Source organism: Babylonia areolata, chromosome 13 (assembly GCF_041734735.1).
Source record: "Babylonia areolata isolate BAREFJ2019XMU chromosome 13, ASM4173473v1, whole genome shotgun sequence".
NCBI lineage: Eukaryota > Metazoa > Mollusca > Gastropoda > Neogastropoda > Buccinidae > Babylonia > Babylonia areolata.
In genome coordinates this window covers 16,653,145-16,679,107 of record NC_134888.1, presented here as the reverse complement: position 1 = coordinate 16,679,107, position 25,963 = coordinate 16,653,145, and the positions used below count along the sequence as shown (strand labels likewise).

The following is a 25,963-nucleotide window of genomic DNA, read 5'->3' as shown; positions in this document are numbered from 1 at the left end:
AAAAAAAAAAGCACAAACACAAAAAAATCATTATGAAATAATCCATTTTATTCCATATAAAACCATAGAAATTTACTACTCCTGTCTGTGCTGATACTCACAGAATTCGGTTTTTATTCATTTTGGGATTTTTATTTATAGACAGAGAGACAGAGACAAAGACAGAGTGTGTAATTGTGTGTATACCGTCAGTTTGATTGTGTGTATGCACGCATGTGTGTGTATGTGTGTGTGTGTGTGTGTGTGCGTGTGCGTGTGTGTGCATGCACGTGTGCATATGCTTTGACAGGGGATAAGGAAAAGAAGAAGAGGAAATAGCAGTAAAAGGAAAGAAAAACAATTTCTCAGAAGAACTTTTCTAATTGTTTTAAAGATAGGAAGTTATAAAGAAACTTCTGATTTGGAGTCTTAGAATAGTGACTTCTGGAGATTTTTTATTACTCTAAAATCTTCCACTTTCCACTCCCACCAGAAATCTCCGCTCTTCCTCTGACAGGTACCTTTTGAAACTTCCTCGTGTAAATAAAAGAAACTATGGTTTGAGAAAGAGTGGTCATGAATGATTTATGTAACTTGTAATATTTTTCTTTCAAGTTAAGCGCCCTGAGCTCTTAGAGGGAAAGGGCGCTATATAAATGTACATTATTATTATCATTATTATTATTATTATTATTATATAAAAATATATAATATTCTAAAAATAGTTCAATCTGTATTATCATTTACCTATTTAACCATTTATTTATTTTGACATATTACCTGAAATGACCCTATTTAGGCTTCTTTTTCTTCTTCAAAACAAAAAAACTAGATACTTTATGTAGTGTATCTCAAAATTGTTGAAAATGAAACATTTTGTATATATTTCAATGATATCCTCAGATTAATCTAAACACATTGTGCCAACTTTTTCTTTAAAAAACCAAAAAGAACACCAACAATGAAGAGTGAAATCCTCGTTTTCCTATCTGAAGTTTTGTTAAGTTTACTCTGGAAACAGACATTAAAAAGAGACCATCTTCTCCATAAATTTCCAAAGTTTTCCTATTAAAGCACATAATTCTAAAGAGACTTCTTCCCTCCTGGCATTTCAGTTTTCTCCAACAACACAGAACAGTGAACAGATTTTAAAAAACAACATCCCTTTTGGAACTTTCTGATTGTTCACCAGATGATCAAGAATTAAAAGTAATGAGTGAGATTTTCTCTATATGAAGCTTTTTGACTGATTCTCTGAAAACAGAAAGACTTCTCGCTGTTCTGAGGCAAAAAAAAAAAAAAGGAAAAGAGCATCAAGAAAACGAAACAACAACAAAGAAAGAACATCCCCTCACACCCTTCAAAGTAAATCCCCTGTGTAAGCTTTTCCTCTGGCGAGTCCATGGACATAAAGGTTAAAGGTCCAATCCCCTTTTACAGCCATCATAATTATTCACTGTGTCAAGGGCTCTGTGTAGGTAGGTGGGGCCCAACCATCTCCTTCCACAGCTTGAACCTTTCCTGACCAAAGTCACACACCCATTCACATCCGGAAGGAGTTAGGAAAACTGGAGTTAAGCGCCTTTCCCCAAGGACACAACACCATACTGAAATGGGGCCTCAAACTCCAATCACTGGTGAACACTGGGAACAGAAGTCCAACACCTAACTGGTTCTGTCACAGCCATGGACAACAGCCTCCAATAACAAATGAGCATGATCTGTGCGTGCAACAATGGCACAATGAGACATATCTCAGACCCTGGTTAGATTCTTTCAGAAGTGGCTGGCAAAAAAAAAAAAAAAAGAAAAAAAAGATATGTTCTAGAAAATGCTCACAAGTGCACACATTTATACACAATTTGATATGACTTCACAGAGACATGCTTGGAGAAATGGAAATACATGACATAAAGCAAGCTTCAGAGTCTGCCGAGACAGACAGACACACATAAATGAAAAACAGGTATGTACATACTGACAGATATATGAACAAAAATATTCAAAAAGTGCCCACCTACAAACAGGCTTCTGATAATGCGTAAATATGTATCCCTGACCCTTTGAAAGTGGAAAAGACACACTGCATGTTCGTCAAGCGAGTTCCTGGGACTTTGAAAAGATTTCTAGAATGAGCACATAAACAGTGAAAATTCTGTATGGGAGCTTCAATCTGATACTAGGACTGTCTGCTGTCAAGAAGAGATGCTTCCTTTCATCAAAGACTCAGAAGCATGGATACTATTACACCACACTTTCTTGTCATACCCATCTAAAGCGAAATTATCATGCAATCATCATGCCTGTTTGTGCCCGTATACATGTAAACTTTGTCAATGCTTAGTAAATAGCTGTATATCTGTACTTTTTTATGTATGAGAACCTACTGCAAAAGACAGGATGAACACACATCAATTACAAAAAAAAAAAAAATTTTTTTTAAACCTGAAAAAAGGAAAACTAGTAGGAAATTAGATGGGATAAAAAATTTAAAAAAAAGAAAAAAGAAAAAAAAGGTGAACAGGAAAAAGAATGAGACTTTAGTAGCAATAGCCACAAATATGAACCGAAAAAAGATTAAAAAGGAAATATGCTACTGAGAAGATAAACGAAAAAAAAAAAAAAACTGAGAAAATTATGACAATGGTTAAAGTACAAAATATATGAGAGAAAAATGTAACATGAAAAGATATACAAAAACTATGTGTTTTTTTTCAATGTCAACAGTACTAAATGGTGAAAATCTCATCAATGTACACACACAAAAATAACAACAACAAAAAAAGAAATAAAAAGAAGAGAAAAGTGAAAATTACTTTCCATTTTTTTAGTGAAAAAAAAATGACAAAGATAAAATGTAACAGCAAAAAACACATACCTACAAGTGCAAACAACAGAAAATATGAATTAATAAAGGACTTCACTGAGGGGCAAACAAGGGGGAGGCGGGCTCTGAAATAAAAACAAAAGAAAAACAAAAAAGGCTTGTCCAAAAGGACACTTCAATTAAACAAACATGTATGCCATGAAAGAAAATGACAGCCACCACAAAAATAATTGCAAAGTATTCTGAACACACATTCCAGCACCATAACGTTGCCGAAAACTGACTACCACCACCAAAGTGCTATAAGATAAGCAATGGAGTCAACTGAGGCAGTGATGCAACGCTACGTCACCCAGGTACAGAGACAGATTGTGACAGACAAATGGACAGGCACAGCAACATGGAAAAAAAAAGAGAGAGAGCGAGACAGTGAGAGAGCGAGAGAGAGAGAGAGAGAGAGAGAGAGAGACTGGGAAAGAAGCACAGGAAGAGAGACAGAAGGGGGAGATCAAGAGACAAACTGGGAAAGAGACAGTTTCAGAGAGAGAGAGAGAAATCTGGGAAAGAAGCAGAACAAGAGAGACAAAAAAACAACAACAAAAAACAAACAAACAAAAACAAAAAAACGAGAGAGAGAGAGACAAACAGGGAGAGAGAAGAGAGAGAGAGAGAGAGAGAGAGGTAACACAAGATTGAAAACCAATTGAAAACACATAGTGCCATCACACACACACACACAAAAAAACAACAACAATACAACAAACAACAAATCAAACTGATCATCCACCCAATCCAAACACAGCCGACACACGGCTGACACACTGCTGACATGCTGTCAACACACTGCTGACACACTGTCGCCACGCTGTGGCCATAGGCTGGTGGTGGTGGTCACTCAGTAGCGGAAGGCCCCTGCGGAGGCAGCCTGCTTGATGAAGTCCCTCATGACACAGCCGTCCAGGCTGGAAAAGGCCTCCGTCTGTGTCACTGCCGTCAGGTGGTTCAGAGCAAAGCGGAAACAGAACTCCTCCAGGCTCTGGAACCAATCACCTGTGATGTTATCATCAGAACAGCCATCGTCTTTACCTGTAGCATCATCAGTCTACTGGAAACAACCACCTGCGTGTTACCATCAGAATAGGCATCGTCATTACCTGTAGCATCATCAGTCTAAGAACTTCTCCAGGCTCTGGAGCCAACACCTGTATGTTATAATCAGAACAGGCATCGTCATTACTTATAGCATCATCAGTTTAAAAACACTTCCAGAACTGAAAATAATCATAACTATACGTATCATCACTGTAAACTTATTGTTATTATTATCATCATTATTATTACCATGACTATTACTATTAGGTACTTGCAAGCTGAATATCCAGAAAAATGGCAACAACAGCATTTCATTGCTGATTATGGGGAACGACAGCCAAGTGGTTAGAATACTGGACATTCAAATCTAGGGTCCTGGGTTTGAATCCCAGCTGTGGCTAAGGGCGGAGATTTTTCCAATTTCCCAGGTTAACAAACATGCAGACCTGCTTGAGCCTGAACCCCCTTCAAGCGTATACATGTGCAGAACATCCAATACATGTGTGATCCAAGTCACTGTGTGGTGTGTGGATACATGACCATACCCAGCATGCACACCTCTAAAAACTGAGTGCAGCTGCCTAAACTGCTGGGTAAATATGGTCATATACTTAAATGCCCATTTGTAGGTAAAAACGAAAGTGAGAATTCAGCCTGTGAACGTAAACAATTCAAATAATTTTCTAGAAAAATTCCTCATCATCACAAAATAACAAAGAAATGTTGATATCAAATTCTGAGGCCCTTCAGGCATTGCCCACAAGCTGTAATGAGGTCAGGTCACAGGTCACACTGTCCACTTCATCACAGGCAAGGAATGGGGGAGGCACATGAAATTCCAACTTGTGAATGACAAGAATCTTCCTGCAGGACCAGTCTCAGCTTGTTTCTCAGGAAATGTGCAACTCTGCTGAAGCTTCCTCCAACTGATATAACAAGACAGACTGTCTTTTTTTTGTGTGTCTTTTTTTTTTAATACTCCCCCCCCCCTCCCCACTCCCTTGATTGCCATCTTTTTATTCTGACTGCAGGATAGATGGCAGACCGCCAAGAGCAATTTTAGTTATAATGTTTTTATGGGTACAAAATGTGGACACAGACTTTCAGGATCAATCAAGCGTACATATATCACTGATGATTTATCACAGTCACACAATTACTTCTAAGGACAGGAGTCTAAAGACTAAATGGTTTGCCAATACCACATGATTTTTCACATTCTTGTAAACGTTCCACCACCATATATGTTTCATCTGTCTTTCTCATTATTCTTATTCTCATTTCCCTCTGTCTTTCCATTTGTTGGGGCAGGAAATGAATTGTGCTGAGTTCAACAGCGTGTCTGTAATTACAGGTCATTTGTTGGGCTGGCCGGTGAATGGTAAATGAGAAACTCTCCCCCTATCACTCACCGCCCTGTAGCGTGGTGTTATTGGCATTTGTGTCACTTGGTTTTCTGTTGCCCAGTGATAACCGGTGATGTGAATGCACTGGATGGCCAACCTCTCTCACGCTTCCCGCCCATTACACGTTTCTTAATGGGAGCAAGGGGGAAGGACAAAGAAAGACAGGGGTAGAGAAGAGGAAGAGGGAGGAGAAAAAAAGAGAGGGATGGAGTCGAGAAAGAAAGGGGGAGGACAAAGAGAGGAACATAGAAGGAGAACACTGAACACTGAACACTGAACACTTTAATGTCAATAGCTTTACAGCCCTAATGACATGGGGGTTCATAATACAAATAACAACATGCATCAATAGTAATAATATTGATGAAAACCAAAACCAAAACGAAATCAATCAATCTGTGCAACAAAGTGCAGTTCGACCATCCATTCAAAGTAATGGCATGTAGAGAGAAATAAAAACAAAAACATATATAAATGTATAACATAATATTTTCCATATGAGAGTGACAACACAGATTTCACTTTTCACAATGAGCAACACCTGATACTATTTTATTATTGTTGAGTTTTTTTTCGTCGCATGTTATTCGCTTCTGCAATATATTTTGCAAGTGACTGTAGTGAAGTTTCCTGATTTAAATTAAGCACTCCAAAAATATCTTCATACTTTGCTGAATTTGTTTTAAATACAACACATTTTTCTCGAATATCGTCATAAGCTTTACAACTAAACAAAAAATGTAACTCATCCTCCCTTGAATGCCCGCACATCGGACAAGGGGAGAATAACGAGGGCTCAGTCTGAAACCACTTTTCATAAGCATTCAAACCAATCGTTCTCGTTCTAAATCTGGCGAGACTTGTTCGGTGCCACTTGTTTGTCACGACTAACATAGAAGGAGAGGGTTATAGAAAAAGCAAAGGGGGAAGGACAAAGAAAGAGAGGGATTGAGAAGAGGAATCGAGGTGAAGAGCAAAGAGAGGAGTATAGAAGAGGAAGCAAGGAGGAAAGACAAAGAAAGAGAGGAGCAGAGATGAGGAAACAGGAGGAAATGCCAAAGAGAGTCACAGAGAAGAGGAAGCAAGAGGGAGGGAGGGACAAAGAGAGGGACAGAAAAGAGGAAGCAAGAGGGAAGGACAAAGAGAGGGGTTGAGATGAGGAAGCAAGGAGAAGAACAAAGAAAGAGCGGGACAGAAAAGTGGAAGGACAAAGAAAGAGAAGGATAGAGAAGAGGAGGAAAGGACAAAGAATGGGGAAGAAAAGAGGAAAGGGGCATGACAAAGAAAAAGAGGGACAGAGAAGAGGAAGCAAGATGACAAAGAAAGGGATACAGAAAAGAAATCAAGCTGAAGGGCAAACAGAGGAGTACAGAAGATGAAGCAAGGATCAAGACAAAGAAAGAGAGGGACAGAGGAAGCAAGAGGGGATGACAAAGAGAGGTACAGAGAACAAGAAGCAAGGGGGAATGACAAAGAGAGGGGCAGAGAAGTGGAAGGGGGAAGGACAAAGAACGAGGGGGACAGAGAAGAGGAATCAAGGTGAAGGGCAAAAAGAGTAGCATAGCATTAGAAGAGGAAGCAAGGGGGCAGGACAAAAGAGAGAGAGAGATAAAGAGGAAGAGGGAATGACAAAAAACAGGTACAGAGAACAAGAAGCAAGATGGAAGGACAAAGAGAAGGACACAGAAGAGGATGCAAGGGGGGAGGACAAAGAGAGGGGTAGAGAACAGGAAGCAAGAATGAAAAAAGACAGGGACAAAAAAGTGGAAGCAATGGAGGAGGACAAAGAGAGAGGTGTAGAGAAGAGGAGGAAAGGGGGGGGGAAGGACAAGAATGGGGAAGAAAAGGGGCATGACAAAGAAAGAGAGGGACAGAGAAGAGGAAGCAAGAGGGGATAACAAAGAAAGGGATACAGAAGATAAATCAAACTTAAGGACAGAGGAGTTTTGATGAGGAAGCAAGGATTGACAAAGAAAGAGAGGGATAGAGGAAGCAAGAGGGAATGACAAAGACAGGGACAGAGAAGAGGAAGCAAAGGGGAAGAACAAAAGAAAGGGACAGAGAGGAAGCAAGGGGGAAGAACAAAGAAAGGGACAGAGAAGAGGAGGGAAGAGGCAAGGACTACGAGAGGGACAGAGAAGAGGTGAGAAGAGAAGAGGAAGCAAGAGGCAAGGACTAAGAGAGGGGCAGAGAAGAGGAAGCAACTGGGAAGGAGAAAGAGAGGGACAGAGAAGAGGAGAGGAGAGAAGAGAAGAGGAAGCAAGAGGCAAGGGCAAAGAGAGGGACAGAGAAGAGGAAGCAACTGGGAAGGAGAAAGAGAGGGACAGAGAAGAGGGAAGGACAAAGAGAGGTACAGAGAAGAGGAAGCAACTGGGAAGGAGAAAGAGAGGGACAGAGAAGAGGGAAGGACAAAGAGAGGTATAGAGAAGAGGAAGCAACTGGGAAGGAGAAAGAGAGGGACTGAGAAGAGGGAAGGACAAAGAGAGGTACAGAGAAGAGGAAGCAGCTGGGAAGGAGAAAGAGAGGGACAGAGAAGAGGGAAGGACAAAGAGAGGGACAGAGAAGAGGAAGCAACTGGGAAGGAGAAAGAGAGGGACAGAGAAGAGGGAAGGACAAAGAGAGGTACAGAAAATTGGAAGCAACTGGGAAGGAGAAAGAGAGGGGCAGAGAAGAGGGAAGGACAAAGAGAGGTACAGAGAAGAGGAAGCAACTGGGAAGGAGAAAGAGAGGGACAGAGAAAAGGGAAGGACAAAGAGGGGGACAGAGAAGAGGAAGCAACTGGGAAGGAGAAAGAGAGGGACAGAGAAGAGGAAAGGACAAAGAGAGGTACAGAAAATTGGAAGCAACTGGGAAGGAGAAAGAGAGGGGCAGAGAAGAGGAAAGGACAAAGAGAGGTACAGAAAATTGGAAGCAACTGGGAAGGAGAAAGAGAGGGGCAGAGAAGAGGGAAGGACAAGAGAGGTACAGAGAAGAGGAAGCAACTGGGAAGGAGAAAGAGAGGGACAGAGAAGAGGGAAGGACAAAGAGAGGTACAGAGAAGAGGAAGCAACTGGGAAGGAGAAAGAGAGGGACAGAGAAGAGGAAAGGACAAAGAGAGGGACAGAGAAGAGGAAGCAACTGGGAAGGAGAAAGAGAGGGGCAGAGAAGAGGGAAGGACAAAGAGAGGGACAGAGAAGAGGAAGCAAGAGGCAAGGACAAAGAGAGGGACAGAAAAGAGGAAGCAACTGGGAAGGAGAAAGAGAGGGGCAGAGAAGAGGGAAGGACAAAGAGAGGTACAGAGAAGAGGAAGCAACTGGGAAGGAGAAAGAGAGGGACAGAGAAGTGGGAGCAGGGGGGGGAGGGGTAGAACAAAAAAATGGGAGGGATAGAGAGGAAAGAGAGGGATGGAGAAAAGGAAGCAAGTGACAGTTATAGATAAGGAACAAACACTAAGAGGAGACAAGACTGAGAGGAAAGTGGTGGCCCATTCCATTTTCTGTTTTCTTTCTTTTAGGAGTGTGTGTGTGTGTGTGTGTGTGTGTGTACGGATAAAGGAGCAGTGTTGTGCCCATCTTTCAGAGTGCGTCTGAGGTGTTCATGTGTTTTATGGGATTAAAGCTGTTGTTCTTCACCTTATCATACAGAGTGGCCAAATCCTGGACTTAACCTTGACACAATCTGCACACTGCAAAGTGACACTGAACACAAAAATCTTCCCTTTCCCAAAGACCCTTCCCTCTCTAAAGCTCAAAAATAAGAAACAACAAGGCTTAACTCAAACCTCTGGTGGACTGCATGGTAATCCAATCTTGTTCTACCCATTCAATCCCTCTCAACCATCCTCTCTTTCCCCCTTGCTCTCACACACTTTTTATTTTATTTCTTTTCTTTTTTTTCTTTTTTCTTTTAAAAAAAAATATTTTGCTGTCCCATCACTTGCACTGTTTCAATGGCATTTACTCCTACACCGCTCATTCTGAGCCCCCAGTACAAAGCCACACTCGGGTTCATCTGTCACAGTTCCTGCATGTGGAAGTCCACAGGGAACCATCAATGTTAAGTCACCAGGAGGCCACACCCAGAGGTGACTTTGCACTGCTGCTGAGTGCACTTCAGTGGTGTTCAGTATACTGTGCCTGTTCTGATTCAATCCAGTACACCACCTACTAAGCTCTTTATTGATGACAATAATGGCTTAGTTGAGGAGCCAGACTGAGTGAGCCTCATCCCCAGCGTGGAGACTGCCACCATGTCCCTCATGAATCTGCCGACACTAAAGACCTTGACAGGACTAAACCCAAGCATGGAAATAGAGGGGTATCAAAAGTAAAGTCACCATGAGAGCAGGACAAGAAAGACCACATAACTTGGGACTTTTTTTATATTGATGATGAAGAAAGAAGAGGAGGATGACAATTAAGATGATGACGATGCTGCAATGGAGGTCCATTTAGGTTTGGGGCCATGTGACAAGGCTGTACTTTAAGCGACCTGTCACAATATCCTAGCATTAACCAGGCCTGAGAGATACAGACATTTGCAATGTTGGTCAGAAAATTTAAGCGACACACCCAAAGATGCATCTGTGGAGTGAGTGGATGATACTCAACTGTGTGGTCCCAGTCTTCTGATTTAGGCTCATAGCACACTAAACTCTGGGTAGGAGCCAGCCGTGGGCTGGAAAACCCACCTCCGCTGGGAAGAGAAATCGCGTCCTCCCAGCCGTCAGTCTGTGACGCTGACCACTTCGCCATGATGGCTGGTCCTTTCACACACTTCTCCTCCCTCTTCTTTGCTTGCAGACAGCAACTCCCATGTTCACTTGTTTGTACCAGTGGGCTTTTACGTGCACGATCGTTTCTAGCCTGCCATATAAGCAACCATACTCCATTTTCGGATGTGTGTATGCTGGGTATGGTCTTGTTTCCTCAACCCACCAAAACAGACAGAGAATGAGAGAGAGAGGTAGAGAGTGTGCATCTGAGAGAGAGAGAGAGAGAGAGAGAGAGAGAGAGAGAGTGAGAGTGAGACAGAGAAAGACAGAAAGAGAGACAGACTGAAAGAGAGAGAGAGAGAGAGAGACTGGAATCATTTATTGTCATTGCCAAGAAAGGTCTTCTGACAAGGGGGCAACAACATAAATTCATATATTTTAGCTTTAAAATAACAAAAACTATATTTCTTCTCTCAACCATTCAGTCAGTTTAAACCAAGAAAAAATGCAATACTTGGGAACACTTAAGCCACATCCTGGCAAAAAACTCCACGAAACAGAACTAAAAAAACAAAAATGTAATAATAATAACAAAATGAATGGGGACTGACTCGACCACCCACTCAAAAATATATCAAACCAGACTGCCTCAACAATACACTCAAGAATGTAATATTATGTTTTCTATTTTGTCCAAATAAAATAACTTCTGTGCTGACTATAATTAAGTGCATTCTATGCTGTTTATACTATTCTGACTTATGTACCTTTGTCTCATTGTTTGAGCTTGTGCAATGCATTTAGCAATCAATCTAATTATGATTTCATTATCAGATGATAAAACAGTAACAACATCATGGCTTTTAGCCATATCTGTTTTAAAGAATATACATTTTCCTTGCACAGTATTATAAACTTCACACTGAAAAAGAAAATGTTTTTCGTCAGCCACTTGGTATCCACAGACAGGACATGGTGACTGTACAGAAGTCCCAGGTTCAAACCATCTCCTGTTTGCATTAAAACTCAGAGTTCTTAACCTAAATCTCGTAATTTATTTTGTGCCATTTGTATGTAATGATTCTGAGATATGCTTCAGGCTGAAATATACCTTTAAAAGAAAAGAACCAACTACATTTTGCTTTACTTTCCATGTCAGAATGCCAGTTTTGTTTGAAGGAACAAATGAGTCTATCTCTGAATTCTGCAATAAACTGCTGTTTGTTTCCTACACCCTGGGACAACCACACAATTCCAAAACCATGTTCAGTTAGAACCTTATTCACTCTGTAACATCAGTTTTCTTTACCAAACTCCATCTGCAAAAGCATCATATCATAGGCCTGTTTAGACATGTTTGTGGAAGCTTTAACAATTTTAACCAATACTTAATACATTTGAGATTTCAGAGAGAGAGAGAGAGAGGGTGTGTATATACAGATGTAAGAAGCAGTGTCATGCCTATCCAAGTACCTTTGTGTTCTATGTCATTACAGTTGTCATTCCTTATCATAATCACAGTGCTACAAGATCCTGGGTTTAACCTTGATACAATTTACACACTGCAAAGTGACACTGAACAAAAAAAATCCTCCTTTCCCCACAGACCCTTCCCTATCTAAAGTACAAAAAGAAGAAACAAGGCTTGGCTAAAACCTCTGGCAAACTGCAAGGTAAACCTTACCCCCTTTCAATCCCTCTCACCCATTCTCTCATTCCCACTTGCTCTCACACACTTCTCCTTCCTCTTCTCCCTTGCAGGCTGCAACTCCCATGTTCACTTGCATACAAGTACGAGTAGGCTTTTATTTGCTCAATCATTTCTAGTCTGCCATGTAAGCAACCATACTCCATTTCTGGCGGTGTGCATGCTGTGTATAGTCTTACCGAACCCATCGAATGCAGACATTATCACAAGTTTTTTTTAATGTGTGTATTTGATGTCCTGTATGCATATACACATGAAGGGGGTTCAGGCACTAGCATGTCTGCATATTTGTTGATTGAGATATTGTAAAAATCTCCATCCTTAACCCACTATGTGCTGAGACCCGAGATACAAACCCAGGACCCTCAGATTGAAAGTCTTAAGCTTTAACCACTTGGCTGTTGCACTTGTCGCTCTCACACACTGAAACTGATCTGACCACAGCAAGACAGAGCACAACAGTTTCTCACCCCCTCCCCATCCACCCACAGATACCCCACCCCTACACATCCAACCACAGACACCCCACCCTAACACATCCACCCACACATACCCCACCCCTACACATCCACCCACACATACCCCACCCCTACAGATAGCCCACCCCTACACATCCACCCACACATACCCCACCCCTACAGATAGCCCACCCCTACACATCCACCCACACATACCCCACCCCTACACATCCACCCACACTACCCCACCACTACACATCCACCCACACATAGCCCACCCCTACACATCCACCCACACTTACCCCACCACTACATATCCACCGACACATACCTCACCCCTTCACATCCACCCACACATACCCCACCCCTACACATCCACCCACACATACCTCACCCCTTCACATCCACCCACAGATACCCCACCCCTACACATCCACCCACACATACCTCACCCCTACACATTGACCAACAGATAGCCCACCCGTACAGATAGCCCACCCCTATACATCCACCCACAGATTGCCCACCCCTACACATCCACCTACAGACAACCCACCCCTATAGATATCCACCCCTACACATCCACCCACACATACCCCACCCCTACACATCCACCCACACATACCCCACCCCTACACATCCACCCACATATACCCCACCCCTACACATCCACCCACACATACCTCACCCCTACACATCCACCCACAGATACCCTACCCCTACACATCCACCCACACATACCTCACCCCTACAAACCGCAGGGGCCATGCACCCCCCCCACCCCCTCCCCTCGCACCCACTCCACAACCACCACTCCCTAATCCTCATGCTCCTTTACTCATCTCTTCACTTTCCTTCCACAACCCAACCCATTGCCCACTCCAACCCCCCATGCCCCCCCGCCTCCCTGACCTCACCTTTTGCTGTCCCTCCCCACATGCACCCTCTATCCCCACCCTGCCTCCCCCCCCCCCCAAACCCTCCCCTGCCAACCTCCCTACCAAATTAACTCACCTTCTGATGTAACCCCCCACATCCACCTTCCATCCCACCTCGCATCCCCCCCCACCCTGCTCCCCCAAACCCCCCCACTTCCCCCTCTCCTAAAAAAAAACAAACTGACCTTGGCCTGGAACTTGATAGCAGCAGCATATAGCATGGCCACGTTGTCCACAGAGATGCCCTGACAGATGATCTCCTCACACTTCTGCTTCAGCCGGTCCTCGCAGTAGGCATTGGCCAGGTCCAGCAGGTCTACCACACAGCACAGCACAGCCGTACAGTTTCAGTTCCATTCAGTTTTCATAATTTCAAGGAGGCGTCACTGTGTTCGGTACAAATACATATACACTCTACCACATGTGCTAGGCAGATGACCAGCAGCATAACCCAATGCACTAAGTCAGGCAAGCATATTTCTCTCTGTGCAAGCATATTTCTCTCTCTCTCTCTCTCTCTCTATATATATATATATATTGTGTGTGTGTGTGTGTGTTTGTGTGTGTGTATGTACCTACCAGAGTGATTTTCTCCTACAGAATTTCACCAGAGGACTACACTCTCATTGCCAAGCGTTCTTTTTCAGTGCGCTTAACGTATGCTGCACATGAGACCTTGGTTTATCGTCTCATCCAAATGACTAGATGCTCAGATCGATTTTCCAGTTGAACTTAAGACAGGGCGAGAGTGGGACCCGAACCCAGACCCTCACGGGCTCTGTTTTGGCAGATGAGCGTTTTATCCATTCTGCCACCTTCCACACCAGTCATTGTAAAATAAAAAAAAGTTTTAAAAAGCCGTTTAAACTGTTAGTTGTTATCTTTTTCCCATTTCCCAATATACTGTACTGCACATTAAAATTATCATTATTACATTATTGTTATTCCCTTTCATATTACATTCCATTCTATGTACCTTATAGGTACATACACAGGACTTTAAAAAAAAAAATCTTACAAAAACAACAAAAAACAACTGTTTAATATTTCTCCTATATATTTCTGTATTCTCCATTGTTATTATCTATAATTCCACATTTTAAAATTCTATACTGCATTATTTTATGTACTTGATGATAAATACACACAACTTAACAAAAAAGAAGAAGCAATTCTATTGCTTTTTGCATTGTATATCTCCACCATGTGTTGCATCGAGCAATCTTTAAAATGATGGAAACAAAGCAGTTAAAAAAACTTGCCCTAACAGAAACTAGCAGGCTCACTGTCAAAGGGAACTAACTGGTCTGTGTGGAAGAGACAAGTCCGAAGTGGGGTATTCTCTCCCATGTGCCAATACACCACTTTGAGCTTGATAACATTCTTTTTTTTTTCATCGACTGCGTCCTTTGATTTAGCATGTCACGCTGACATCAGAAAAGCTTCATCATACTATGCAGCAAGTTTTCAGTGAGCTAAAACCAACATGTATTACATACAAGCTGGCATACACACAGAAATGTCATATGCATGCACAAACATGCATATGTAACACACACTTCCCCATCACTCATTCACCCCATCTTCTTCCGACCATAGACAGATAGATAGATGTTTGACACTTACAGAGAGTCTATCTCTGGTCAAAGATCAAACACTAAGCACTTTAAAGACAATGAGTCATTTGCACAACAGACCGCCTACCTAGGAAGAGCTGACTGACAGCTACCTTTAGGCACTCATCATTCGTTTCCTGGATCATCCAGTCAAGCTTTAGTTATACGCATGTACACACATGTATGTCAGATTGGATTTTTCTTCAACATGCATTTACAATTAACTACACAGACATAACATCTCACACATGCTTACAAACACAACACACCAACCCAACACAGAAACCAAATCCCCCAAGCCCATCAAACCAGTCTGACATCCATTACATTACAGCCACTCCATTGGTTACTACTCTCCCCAGACCACAGTGTTCACAGGGAGAAACCAGAGACACCCACTGATCGCTTCCTCAGGTGGCAGGTCCACACAGTCTGTGTAGAGGTAACGCAGAAAGGCTCTATACACAGGGAAGGAGTACTTCGACATCTCAATGCAACTGTCAACAAAGGTAACACTCACATGGAGAACTTTCTTTTAAAAACTTTTAAATTCATTTTACAGAGTACAACCATATATAATTGATATAATTTTTTTTTTTTTTAATAACAGATTTTTTCTTTCAAAAACAAGTGAATTCGTTAAAGAGTACAAACATATCACAGACATTGTGAAATTGCTTTCCATTCAACATTATCAGAACAAAAAAAAATTGTATTAAAGATGATAAAAAACAGAAGTTCTTGCTCTCACTCCCTCATTCTTGAAAACACAACTATTCCCTCTGGAACCAACAAACAATACATACCTTTTATTCATTTTCTGACTAAAACAAATATTCCCTTTCAAAGAAAAATAAACATTCATTCCAAAAGAAGTCAATAGTGAAATGTTCAAATTCCACATTACAGCTTTAATAATGTAACCAAATCAAAACGTAAGTGGAACCAGATGGAAATGGTATAATGACAAAAAGTCTTGATGACAACAAACATTTTTTTTTTTTTTTTTTTTTTTTGCTTTCCTTCTGTAAAGTCTTACTAAAAAAAAAAGAAAATCTTTCAAGAGCTGTAACTCTTTCTGTCAAATATGCCTGAAGTAGAGGCATAAAAAAAAAAAATAAAAAAAAGGATGGTGTTGCACTGTGGAAATGCGTTCTTCTTCGGGGAGAGTGCATTGCCACAGGAGAGCAGCCAGGGAGAGCAGCCTGAATTTCACACAGAGACATCTGTTGTGACGAAAATTAAAATCAACACACTACATACACACAGCGCATGACAAAGCCACAGCAGTGCAATCGACACTCACTCTTTTTCGTCCTCACTCCAGCAGGACTGGAACATGGAGCGGAAGTGCTGGCAGCGGATCTTCAGGATGGCCTTGTGCACACAGATCTCCTTGCTCTCCACCACAAACCGCAGGTCACTGGTCTCCTGCACCAACCCCTTATGTCAACAGTCTCAGTTTCTCATCGAGGCTTCACTGCACTCGGACACATCCACATACATTACACATACATTACATGGCTAAGCAGATGCCTGACCTGCACCATAACCCAACATGCTTAGTCAGGCCTAGAGTGCATGCATATATATCACTGTACCTATCAAAGTGTTTCTTTAAAAGAATTTTGCCGAAGGACAACACTTTTGTTGCCACAGGTTCTTTTTCTGTGCACCAAGTACGTGCTGCACATAGGACCTCGGCTTATCATCTTATCAGAATGACTAGACTGATTTTCAGTCAAACTTTGGAGAAAGGGCAAAAGCAGGAATTGAACCAAGACCTTATGGACACTGTTTTGGCAGATAGGCAGATAAGCGTCTTAACTATTCTGCCAGCTTCCTTCACATACGTCCACATCACTGCAGCAACAATGATCACATGGTCAACTACAGCGATAACGTTCAGTGAATGATCACAGGGTCAACTACGGCAACAATGATTACAGGAGTTAAATACAGCAACAATGTTCACAGAGGTTAACTACAGCAACAACGATCAGGGGGTTTACTACAGTGACAATAAAAACGGGTTTACTACAGCAACTATCATCACGGGGGTTTACAACAGCAACAATGATCACAGGACCTACAGCCTCTTTTTGTGCCCCAGAATTTGGGACATTTTGTTTTCTATATTTAGATGATGATAAATGATGATGGGAGTGATGTAGATGCTGCTATGAGGGTCCATTGAGGTTTTGGGACAAAACCCCAGCGTCAACCAGGCTGAGAGATACAAACACCTGCAGTGTTGGTGAGAAAATCTGCGCAACACTCCAACAGACACATCCATGAAGTGGATGACCCTCGACTGTGTGATCCCAATCTGCCTGTTTGAGCCCTTGATCACATTCAGCTCTGGGTACAAGCCAGCAACAGGAAAACAACCTAAACCACCCACCCAAAATCCCACCAAAAAACACCTCTGATGAGGATTAAACCACTGCATCCTCCAAGTCATGTTCCCTGACACTAACCTCTTTGCCACAGCGCAATTTTCCAAGCTACAACCTTGTTTAGTTTAATACCAAAATAATTACATAAATTAGTCAACAGAGCTGCATTGCAGAGATTCTTGTGGTAAACTTACAGGATCATCAAAAGCCTGAGCGATGCTGTCTGCTACCCTGGTGCCTCTGACCTGGTCTGCAACAGGAAGGAGAGACAACATGAACCAAACTGGAGCAGTATAGCTCTGTAGGTGGTTACCATTTCACCATGCATGCACGCACGCACACACACACACACACACTCTCTCTCACACACACACTCACACATACACACTCACACATACATGCAAGATGTATTCATATCAGGACAGGACTTTGTTTTAGACTTTCTAGTTATTCTGTTTATCAATATTTGTGGTGTACTGTATGACATGTTTGAAATGTAAAAGAAAATACTGATTACAACACACACACGGATGTACATAATCAGCAAAACACAATGCCAAATATATGCCCCAAGCAAATACACCAATCAGGTGTTCTGTAGTGAACGACGCTTCAAAATATCCACATCAACCAACCAAACCATCCACCTCTCGCTTCTCCCAGTCACATACAAACACTGTTTAAACTATGGAGTCTTGAATCTTGAAAAGAAATGAAAGATGAAACCAAAAAAAAACCCACCAAACAAAAAAAATAACAACAACCTAATTCGACTGGAAGCCCTGACACATAGAGTACACCTGACACCAAACCACTCACCTAGGCAATAGATACGCCACGTGACTGGTGGGGCAGAGAAGGTGGCAAACACATCGTCCGTGCAGGTGAAGCGGGTGGGGAGGGGGGTGGTGATAGACTGACCTCGACACTGACCCCACATCAGCACCAACCCTGTCTGGGTCATGGCTGCCGACACGTGGGAATAATGCGTCGCTGCCACCTCGATACACCTGCTGCATAATACATCATGTCATCCACTGTGCAACACACTTTGTTGTGTGCATACCAGTTACATAACTCAGTTCATTTTGTTACAAATACTGACCTTTCCTATTTTATTACTAAACATATTTTCAATGCAACTCAAATCAAATCCAATTGTTTACATCCCAGCCAATCACAAAAAGGCTATTTCAGGGCAGAGTACCTGTTAGTTTTTAAAACCAGTCAAAGAGAAACTGAAATAATGTTACATGTTTGATTCAAATAACGCATTAAAACACCAATTCACCAACACATTTATATCAAGTGAAAAGTATTGAAAATAATGTCAAAAAGACCATGTCTGGTTCTGTCCAAGTAAAGTTTAAATTCACAGCATACTTTAAAACAACTGTGAACTGGAATTTGAAAACCACAATAACTAGTTTTCCAACTGCTATTCATCTTCCACTTAAAAAATGTGTGTTTGACAAGTATCAGTCCAGCAAAATAAATGCACAACATAAAAAACTTAGACATTAATGACTGACAGAATGTTTCATGCTCTAAGACCTATTTCCTCTTGATAAAAAATTCATGTATCTGGGTTAGACTAACCTTTTTCTATCATTTTTCAAGTAACCCATAGAACATGTGTAAAAACAAAAGACACACCAGCTATGCACAGTACATTAATGGTTCATCTGTGTGTGGCCCTAGAATTCAGCTCTCCTTCATTTTAATTTTGTTCATGCTTCCATCCATTTTTTGCAGTTTCAAGTATGTGGTGGGATTGCTGTATTTGTTTTTGAAGGTGCATGAGTTATATAATATATATATATCAGTGTACAAAAGTAAAAAAAAAAAAATTGAAAGACAGAATACATATCAGTGCACAAAAGAAAAAGAAAAAAAGAAAGACAGAGAAGACGGGACAAAAATGACGAAAGAGAGACGGAAACAGAGAGGGAAATAGATTCATGGAGTGAATGGAAGACATACAAAAAGAGAGAGAGAAAAACAAAGTGAAAGAGATCGACAGAGGGAGACACAAACAAGACAGAAGAAGAGGGAGATTAATTTCTTTTAAATAAAGATTTAGATTAATCAATCCTTCCAAGGCCCCACCTCTCATTTGGAAGAGTGACTTTGGTAGGGGAGATAAGGTTGGCTTTGTTCCCTGTGCCCAGCTGCCCATAGGAGTTTGCTCCCCACGAATACAGCGCCCCCTCATCTGACAGAGCCAGGGTGTGTGCGTAGCCACAGGCCAGCTTTGTCACACATTAGGACAACAAAGACATCAACAGAAACCAGCATGGAAACGCTCTTGGATATATGCATATTGATACCGAAAGAAAAATGGATGAAAAACTTGGGAAATACAAAGACATAATCAGTGTTTCAAATCTGAACAAAACCAAACATTTATGTTGTCTACATTCACTAGTGTAGGTGACAGGACATTAAACTTTACCTGTATCTATCTTATTTCATTCTAGATTGACGTTTTATATGTGTCCATGGCAGGCTCTAAAGCCCCTGAACAATGCACTAAGAATATAGCATAGAACAGGCATCTGCTCCTCTTTATTTTCATTTTCAAAGCCTCTTCTTGTTTTCAAATAATCAAAGCAGATGTGGCGTAGCATATGTAGGTCAGTCCTAACGCTCTGACGCCTCCTTGAAACTTGAAAACTGTGCTGGCCACCTACCTGGCTGATGATGATGCCCTGAAGGGACTGCAGGCGACAGGGGTTGGGCTGGTTCACGTTGTTACCCAGACCCAGCTGCCCGTTGCCGTTATAACCCCATCCGTACACCTGGACACGACAGTTCAACTCATGCTCACATCTTAATGCATGCAGGAATGTGTTTCACATGTAATGACACAGGAAGAAAATGAACAGTGTGTGCATTACATAATCATCCACTTGGTACATAGTTAGCGCAAGTTATATACACATCATGCAACTGCAGGCAAACACACACACACATGTGTATGAATACACACGCACCTTCATGCACACACACACACACACAAAACACTTAAAACTATCTATTTTTGATAAGTCTGCCTATGTGAACAGCACTTTGACACAGTGCAAGGACACAAAAGCTTTATCTCCCTCTCTTTCAATCTTTGACAGTCACTCAATAATTCCTACCAGCTGAAAAAAGCACACAACCTGAACGAGACCAAACACCAAGAGAGAGAGAGGAAAATACAGTAGTAGTGTGTCACAAAATATTACCTCTCCATTGTCAATCAGGGCTAAGGATGATGTCTGACCACAGGTTATGGAAATGGCCTGACGACCACCTGCAAAACAAAGCAAGCAAAAAACAACAACAAACAGTCAGGAATATCAATGAAAATAATGCATAATTAACAAACTAACAACGACACAAAAGCCACCCAAACTCCAATCAACACCACAATTCAACAAAAAAAGGGAAGATTAAGGAAAATATAACACAAAGACAATCAACAAAACAAACAGAACACTGCAAAAGAAACCAAAACCGTATCTTCACGCTGTGTGCCCTATGGTCCCCATACCTAAACCAGCGCTGACTTTCCGAGGGGTGGGCTGATTAGCAGTGGTTCCATTCCCCACCTGCCCGCAGTTGTTCTGTCCCCAGGCATAGATCTGCAACACACCTTGAACTGTCATCACAACTGCTGCTTGCACAGGCACACACACCACAACACACACATACACAAAACTGCACACATAAATACACTACAAGCACACACACACCACAACACAAACACATATACAAGCACGAACTCATACATAATCATGAACACACATACACAGTCATACATGTATCAATGTCCACACCCATGTGTATAAATACACTAAGCCATCAATATCAATTTCACACTGCTTTTCAACAGACTAACTGATGTCTTAATTTGTTTCTCACCAGTCTGTCAGCCAGAAACATTTAACAATAAGTAGAAAACACCCATGAACATGTTCTCTCTGTCACTGACACACACATACACACAAACACGAACACATACACCCCACTCCCACCAACCCACCTACACAAACACACCCCACCGAACACACACACACGCACATACACCTCCCTCCATCCACACACACACACACCCATCACACACAAACACACCCATCCCCACCCCCCACCCCCTCCCACACACACACCCTCTGACACTCACTCACACACAAACCCACCTCTCCCTCCTTGGTGAGGGCCAGGGAGTGATGACTGCCACAGGCCACACTGACCACCTGGTGACCGATGTACTGGGAGATGGACACAGGCTGGATGCCCTGGTTGGACGACCCATTGCCCAGCTGGCAGTACCCATTGTGACCCCAGCTCAGCAGGTCTCCCTCTGATCGACAAATAGCACTCAGAGTTTTAATTGAACCTCTTGACTGTTAGACCTTTGGTGAAATGAGATCAGTTTGAAAGGCAGTTACATTTTTTTTTTTGTGCTCCGAGTTTTAATTAAACCACTTGACCGCTAGACCTTGATGACATGAGATCAGTTTGAATGGCAGTTCCTATTTTTTGCGCTCTGAGTTTTTAACCTCTTGACTGCTAGACCTTTGGTGAAATGAGATCAGTTTGAAAGGCAGTTACAATTTTTTTGTGCTCCTAACCTCTTGACTGCTAGAACTTGTTGAAATGAGATAGTCTGAATGACAGTTTCTATTTTTTGTGAATTCATTAATGGTGTGATTGGAACTCTTAAAGTAATGCAGTCCAAAGAGTAAGGAATCTAAGAGTGGTGACTGTCAAACTGACCTGGTCTTATCTCAGTGAGGTGACAGCCCCTCACTGATGAGCATATATACTCATCATTAGCAGCAGAGGGGTTAAACAAACACTCACACTCATATGCACACACAAACACACGCAGAAAATCTATTCCAGTCATTAATGAATGCTTCCACTAGCATGCTGATAAACTAAAAACACACAAACACAAATAAATAAAACACACCACAAAATGAAGACGGTCAGCATAGACATATCTATCAATACCTTCTATCTGACAATGAATAACTACCAAATTTGATTAAGCCTCTGAATTCAAGGGGGAACCTACGGTTGCAGCAACATTCATCCAACCCTCAAGGTACTGTTTACAGAAGATTCTCCACAGCTGTACCCATGTCATTCTGGTGGCTTTCACCTCTGTGTCAGACCACTAAACTTATGAAAACTAAAATCCTCATAACAAAAAGACCTTTCAACCCACAGTGTGACTGAATGAATTTGCGAAAATAATCACTGCATAATCAAAGAGAGTGGACCTTTAAGTCTGTTGCTGCTTCTCTTTGAAATTCAGTCCTTGGGAAAATTAGAAAAATGCTTTTCTCGCGCTCTTATAAAAGCAGTCATAACATATTACTTCCAATATTAGCCAAAGTCATTCACTTTCTTTTTTTAACTTTATAACTCTGCTCCAATGAATGTCCATGTGTGCATGTGTGTGTGTGTAAGTGTGAGTGTGTTGTCTGCTGTGCAGGCATTTGATTGCTTTTTGTTTCTATCTGTTTATGTTTGAGTATGGGATGCACTGTGAACAAACAACATAAGTGTGGAATGATTAATATATATATATCAAGTTCATTCATTCACTCATTCATAGCAAACGACTAGTGAGGAGTTAAGTTTGATAGTCCACACAAAAGAACTGACCACTGGTGACCACCAGGACGTGAGGACCACTGCCAAAGGCGATGTCCACAATGTCTTTTTTGCACAGCGATGCAATTTTTCGTGGCTCAAAACTGCTGTGTGTATCTCCTGAAATAAACAAACATATAATAATACCTGCATTTCCAACTGACCTGAAGAAGAAGGAGTTCAATGTCTAATTTTTTTTAAACTCTTGTTGTGTGTTTGTGTGTGCGAGTGTGTGTGCGTGCGAGTGTGTGTGTGTGTGTGTGTGTGTGTGTGTGTGTGTGTGTGTGTGTGTGTGTGTGTGTGTGTGCGCGCGCGCTTCCATGTGCTTGCATGCCTGCATGCATATATGGATATGTGTACATTATGTGTATAAGTAATGCTAACTGCATGTGTGTGTGTGCATAAGCAGTTTTGTGCAAGTTTTTGTGACAAAGCATGTGTGTGCTTGTGTGGGTGCATGCAAACATATACAGACAAGGGGTCGTCTAAGTGTTTACGAATGCACAGAGCTGAATATTATAGTAGAATTATCTTCTTTCTTGTTTCTGAAGTGAACAATTTTTCTTTTTTTTATGAAAACCTATAGAATTACCATGGATGGCACCACAAGGAGAAAAGGAGCACTGTCAGCACAAAACTTGAAAAATGAAAGCAGAAAAAAAACAAACGGGCACAATAGCTGAATGGTTAAAGCACTGGACTTTCAATCTGAGGGTCAATCACGGTGACGGCGCCTGGTGGGTAAAGGGTGGAGATTTTTACGATGTCCCAGGTGCAGACCTGCTAGTGCCGTGACACCCTTCGTGTGTATATGCAAGCAGAAGATCAAATACGCACATTAAAGATCCTGTAATCCATGTCAGCATTCGGTGGGTTGTGGAAACAAGAACGTACCCAGCATGCACACCTCCTAAAGCGGAGTATGGCTGCCTACACGGCAGGTTAAAAATGGTCATACATGTAAAAGCCCACTCGCGTATACATATATATATATATATATATATATATATATATATATATATATATATATATATATGAGTGTTGCAGCCCACGAACAAAGAAGAAGAAGAAAGAAACAAAAAACAACTAACAGTACCCAAAACCTTACCTAGCCCTAAGCAGCCACTACAATTGGACCCAATGGCGTACACGTCATCTGACTCTGTGATGAAGATGGCTTCATTTCCGGAGCTGCCAAAGACGCAGACTTTGCAGATGGTGTTGAGAATTTTCTCAGGCAGGATGCTGAAGATGGGCCAGCGGCTGAGGTCGGCCTGGCGACTCATGCACTCAGGCATACTGACAGTGATGGGTGATGTTGATGAACCGGACAGGTCACCGCCTTCTCCTGATGCCATCCTGCCAACCACGCTACACAGGAAAAAAATCATGATTATAGCACTTTAATATAGCATTTTCAAACCTGTCAAGTGCTTTAAAATGTCACATCAGACACAAAGCATATAAGAACACATGCACACACCCACATGCATACATGCAAGATAGCGAGACAGACCAACAGGCAGACAGATATACATTTTAACCAGTCACTTACCACTTTATATCTTGTAACTTTATTTCAGATACTGTATTCTAAATAATTATCTGAAAGTGAAACTAGCAGATACAATTTTTTACTGAGTAATAATCTGCCCAATCTGTCACATGATGATAAATTCTTTTTGTGAAAATGAAAACTTTGAAATGGAAACAATTCCATTTCAGTCAACAAAATTGCGTGCAATATAGAATATCTTTTTTCTTTTTCTTTTTTTTTCCTGTGGGGTGGGGTATATTTTATAGTAATAGTAGTACTACTAGTAATAATAGAGGAGGAGGAGGCGGGTCGGGACAAAGCAAGCTTTGAAGCTTTTAAACAGTCCACTTGACCTTTGTTTTGTAACATATTTTGGTAGAGTTTGGGGTTAAGATTCAATGCTTCATATACTGTTTATCTATTCATCAAACTCTCCAAAAATAGTTGAGAGTTCTGAAGAAATGCCCAGTTGATTCTTGAAAGAGTTAGTTGGTGGTGGTTGTTTTAGATGAGGTGGCAGTTGATTCCATGTATTAGTAATTCGATTATTGAAGCAAAACTTTATTGTAGTAGTATTTGAACATTGTACGAAGACTTTTCAATCAGTATTTCAGCCAGTATTTCCTGTGGAACTGTACTGAGATGCAGAGAAGAATTTTGATTAATTCATAAACAGGAGGGTTAGAATACAGAAACTAGGGAAATTCTTAAAGAATATATAGGTTTTGTGTTTCAATTAATGCGTTTCATATTTTTCGTTAGTTTTTTTAAATGCAGGGGGGGTGGGGGGGGGGGGGGAGGGAGGAGGAAATTTGTTTAATGTCCCGTCACACATATCGGTGACTGAAGACATTTTGTTAAAGTATTTATGAATACATTTGAGCATTATCGGTTTGAAGGGGTGGGAGATGTGAATGAATGGAAAGTAGGGGGAAACTGGGCAACTGAGAGTGAAATGAGGGTGAAATTTGAAAAAAAAAAATCTAAATACAATTACAGAAAATTACTTTAAGGACTTCGTAAAAGAGATGTTAAACTGACAAGCGAAACAACTGATAATGAATTTTGAAAGTGAAATGGTCAAAGTTTTCAACTATTTCATATCTGAAAATGCTACTTCATGAAACTCAGGCTGTGTCTGATCTTACACCAAAATAAGGGTAGCACCCATGTAACAATCACGCAAATTAAATCACACTGAAAGTAGTACTCAGCAGTGAGTAGAAAAGAGAAAAAAGAAAGAGTTTGTTTTTTGTTTTGTTTTTTTTCAATCCTCACAACAGCGCAATCCTCAGCAACCTCCCCAAACTACAACAGAACCATCAATAGAATGGTGTTGGTTGTACAAAGGAAGAAGAAGAAGAAGTGAGTAGATCAAACAATGCAGTCACTCGAAGTGTTTACTTTGTCATTGTTTCAATCAGAGTTTGTAAACCAAAAACATTGATGACACACCTCACGCGCGATTCCAAATGCAAAGTGCAGATTATCCCTCATCCAACTCACCCGGCACTTGATGGAGATGAAGATCTGCGTCTGCAACAAATTCGTCGTATTTTGTCGTCTGCCTCGTTCAGTTGGCCCCTGGCAGTAATCAGTGGGAGTTATTCACCTTGCAGAAATATTAATGCTGTAGAGAGTGATGTCCCATTCAT

The 25,963-nt window shown here is 41.4% G+C and overlaps 1 protein-coding gene across 1 annotated transcript; it reads right to left on the bottom strand.

Annotated features, from left to right (window-relative positions):
* Nucleotides 1–3,535: 3,535 nt before the first annotated feature.
* LOC143288854 (RCC1 and BTB domain-containing protein 1-like) lies at nt 3,536–25,889 on the bottom strand. The gene is made up of 14 exons (XM_076597505.1): nt 25,815–25,889; nt 23,880–24,142; nt 22,784–22,891; nt 21,304–21,467; nt 20,658–20,748; nt 20,350–20,417; nt 19,810–19,917; nt 19,226–19,368; nt 17,936–18,126; nt 17,311–17,366; nt 16,024–16,148; nt 15,117–15,214; nt 13,287–13,417; nt 3,536–3,842 (listed from the first exon to the last, which is right to left on the bottom strand). Exons 2-14 carry the CDS (start codon nt 24,127–24,129, stop codon nt 3,702–3,704), a joined length of 1,674 nt encoding a protein of 557 aa, XP_076453620.1. The 5' UTR covers nt 24,130–24,142; nt 25,815–25,889; the 3' UTR covers nt 3,536–3,701.
* Nucleotides 25,890–25,963: the final 74 nt, after the last annotated feature.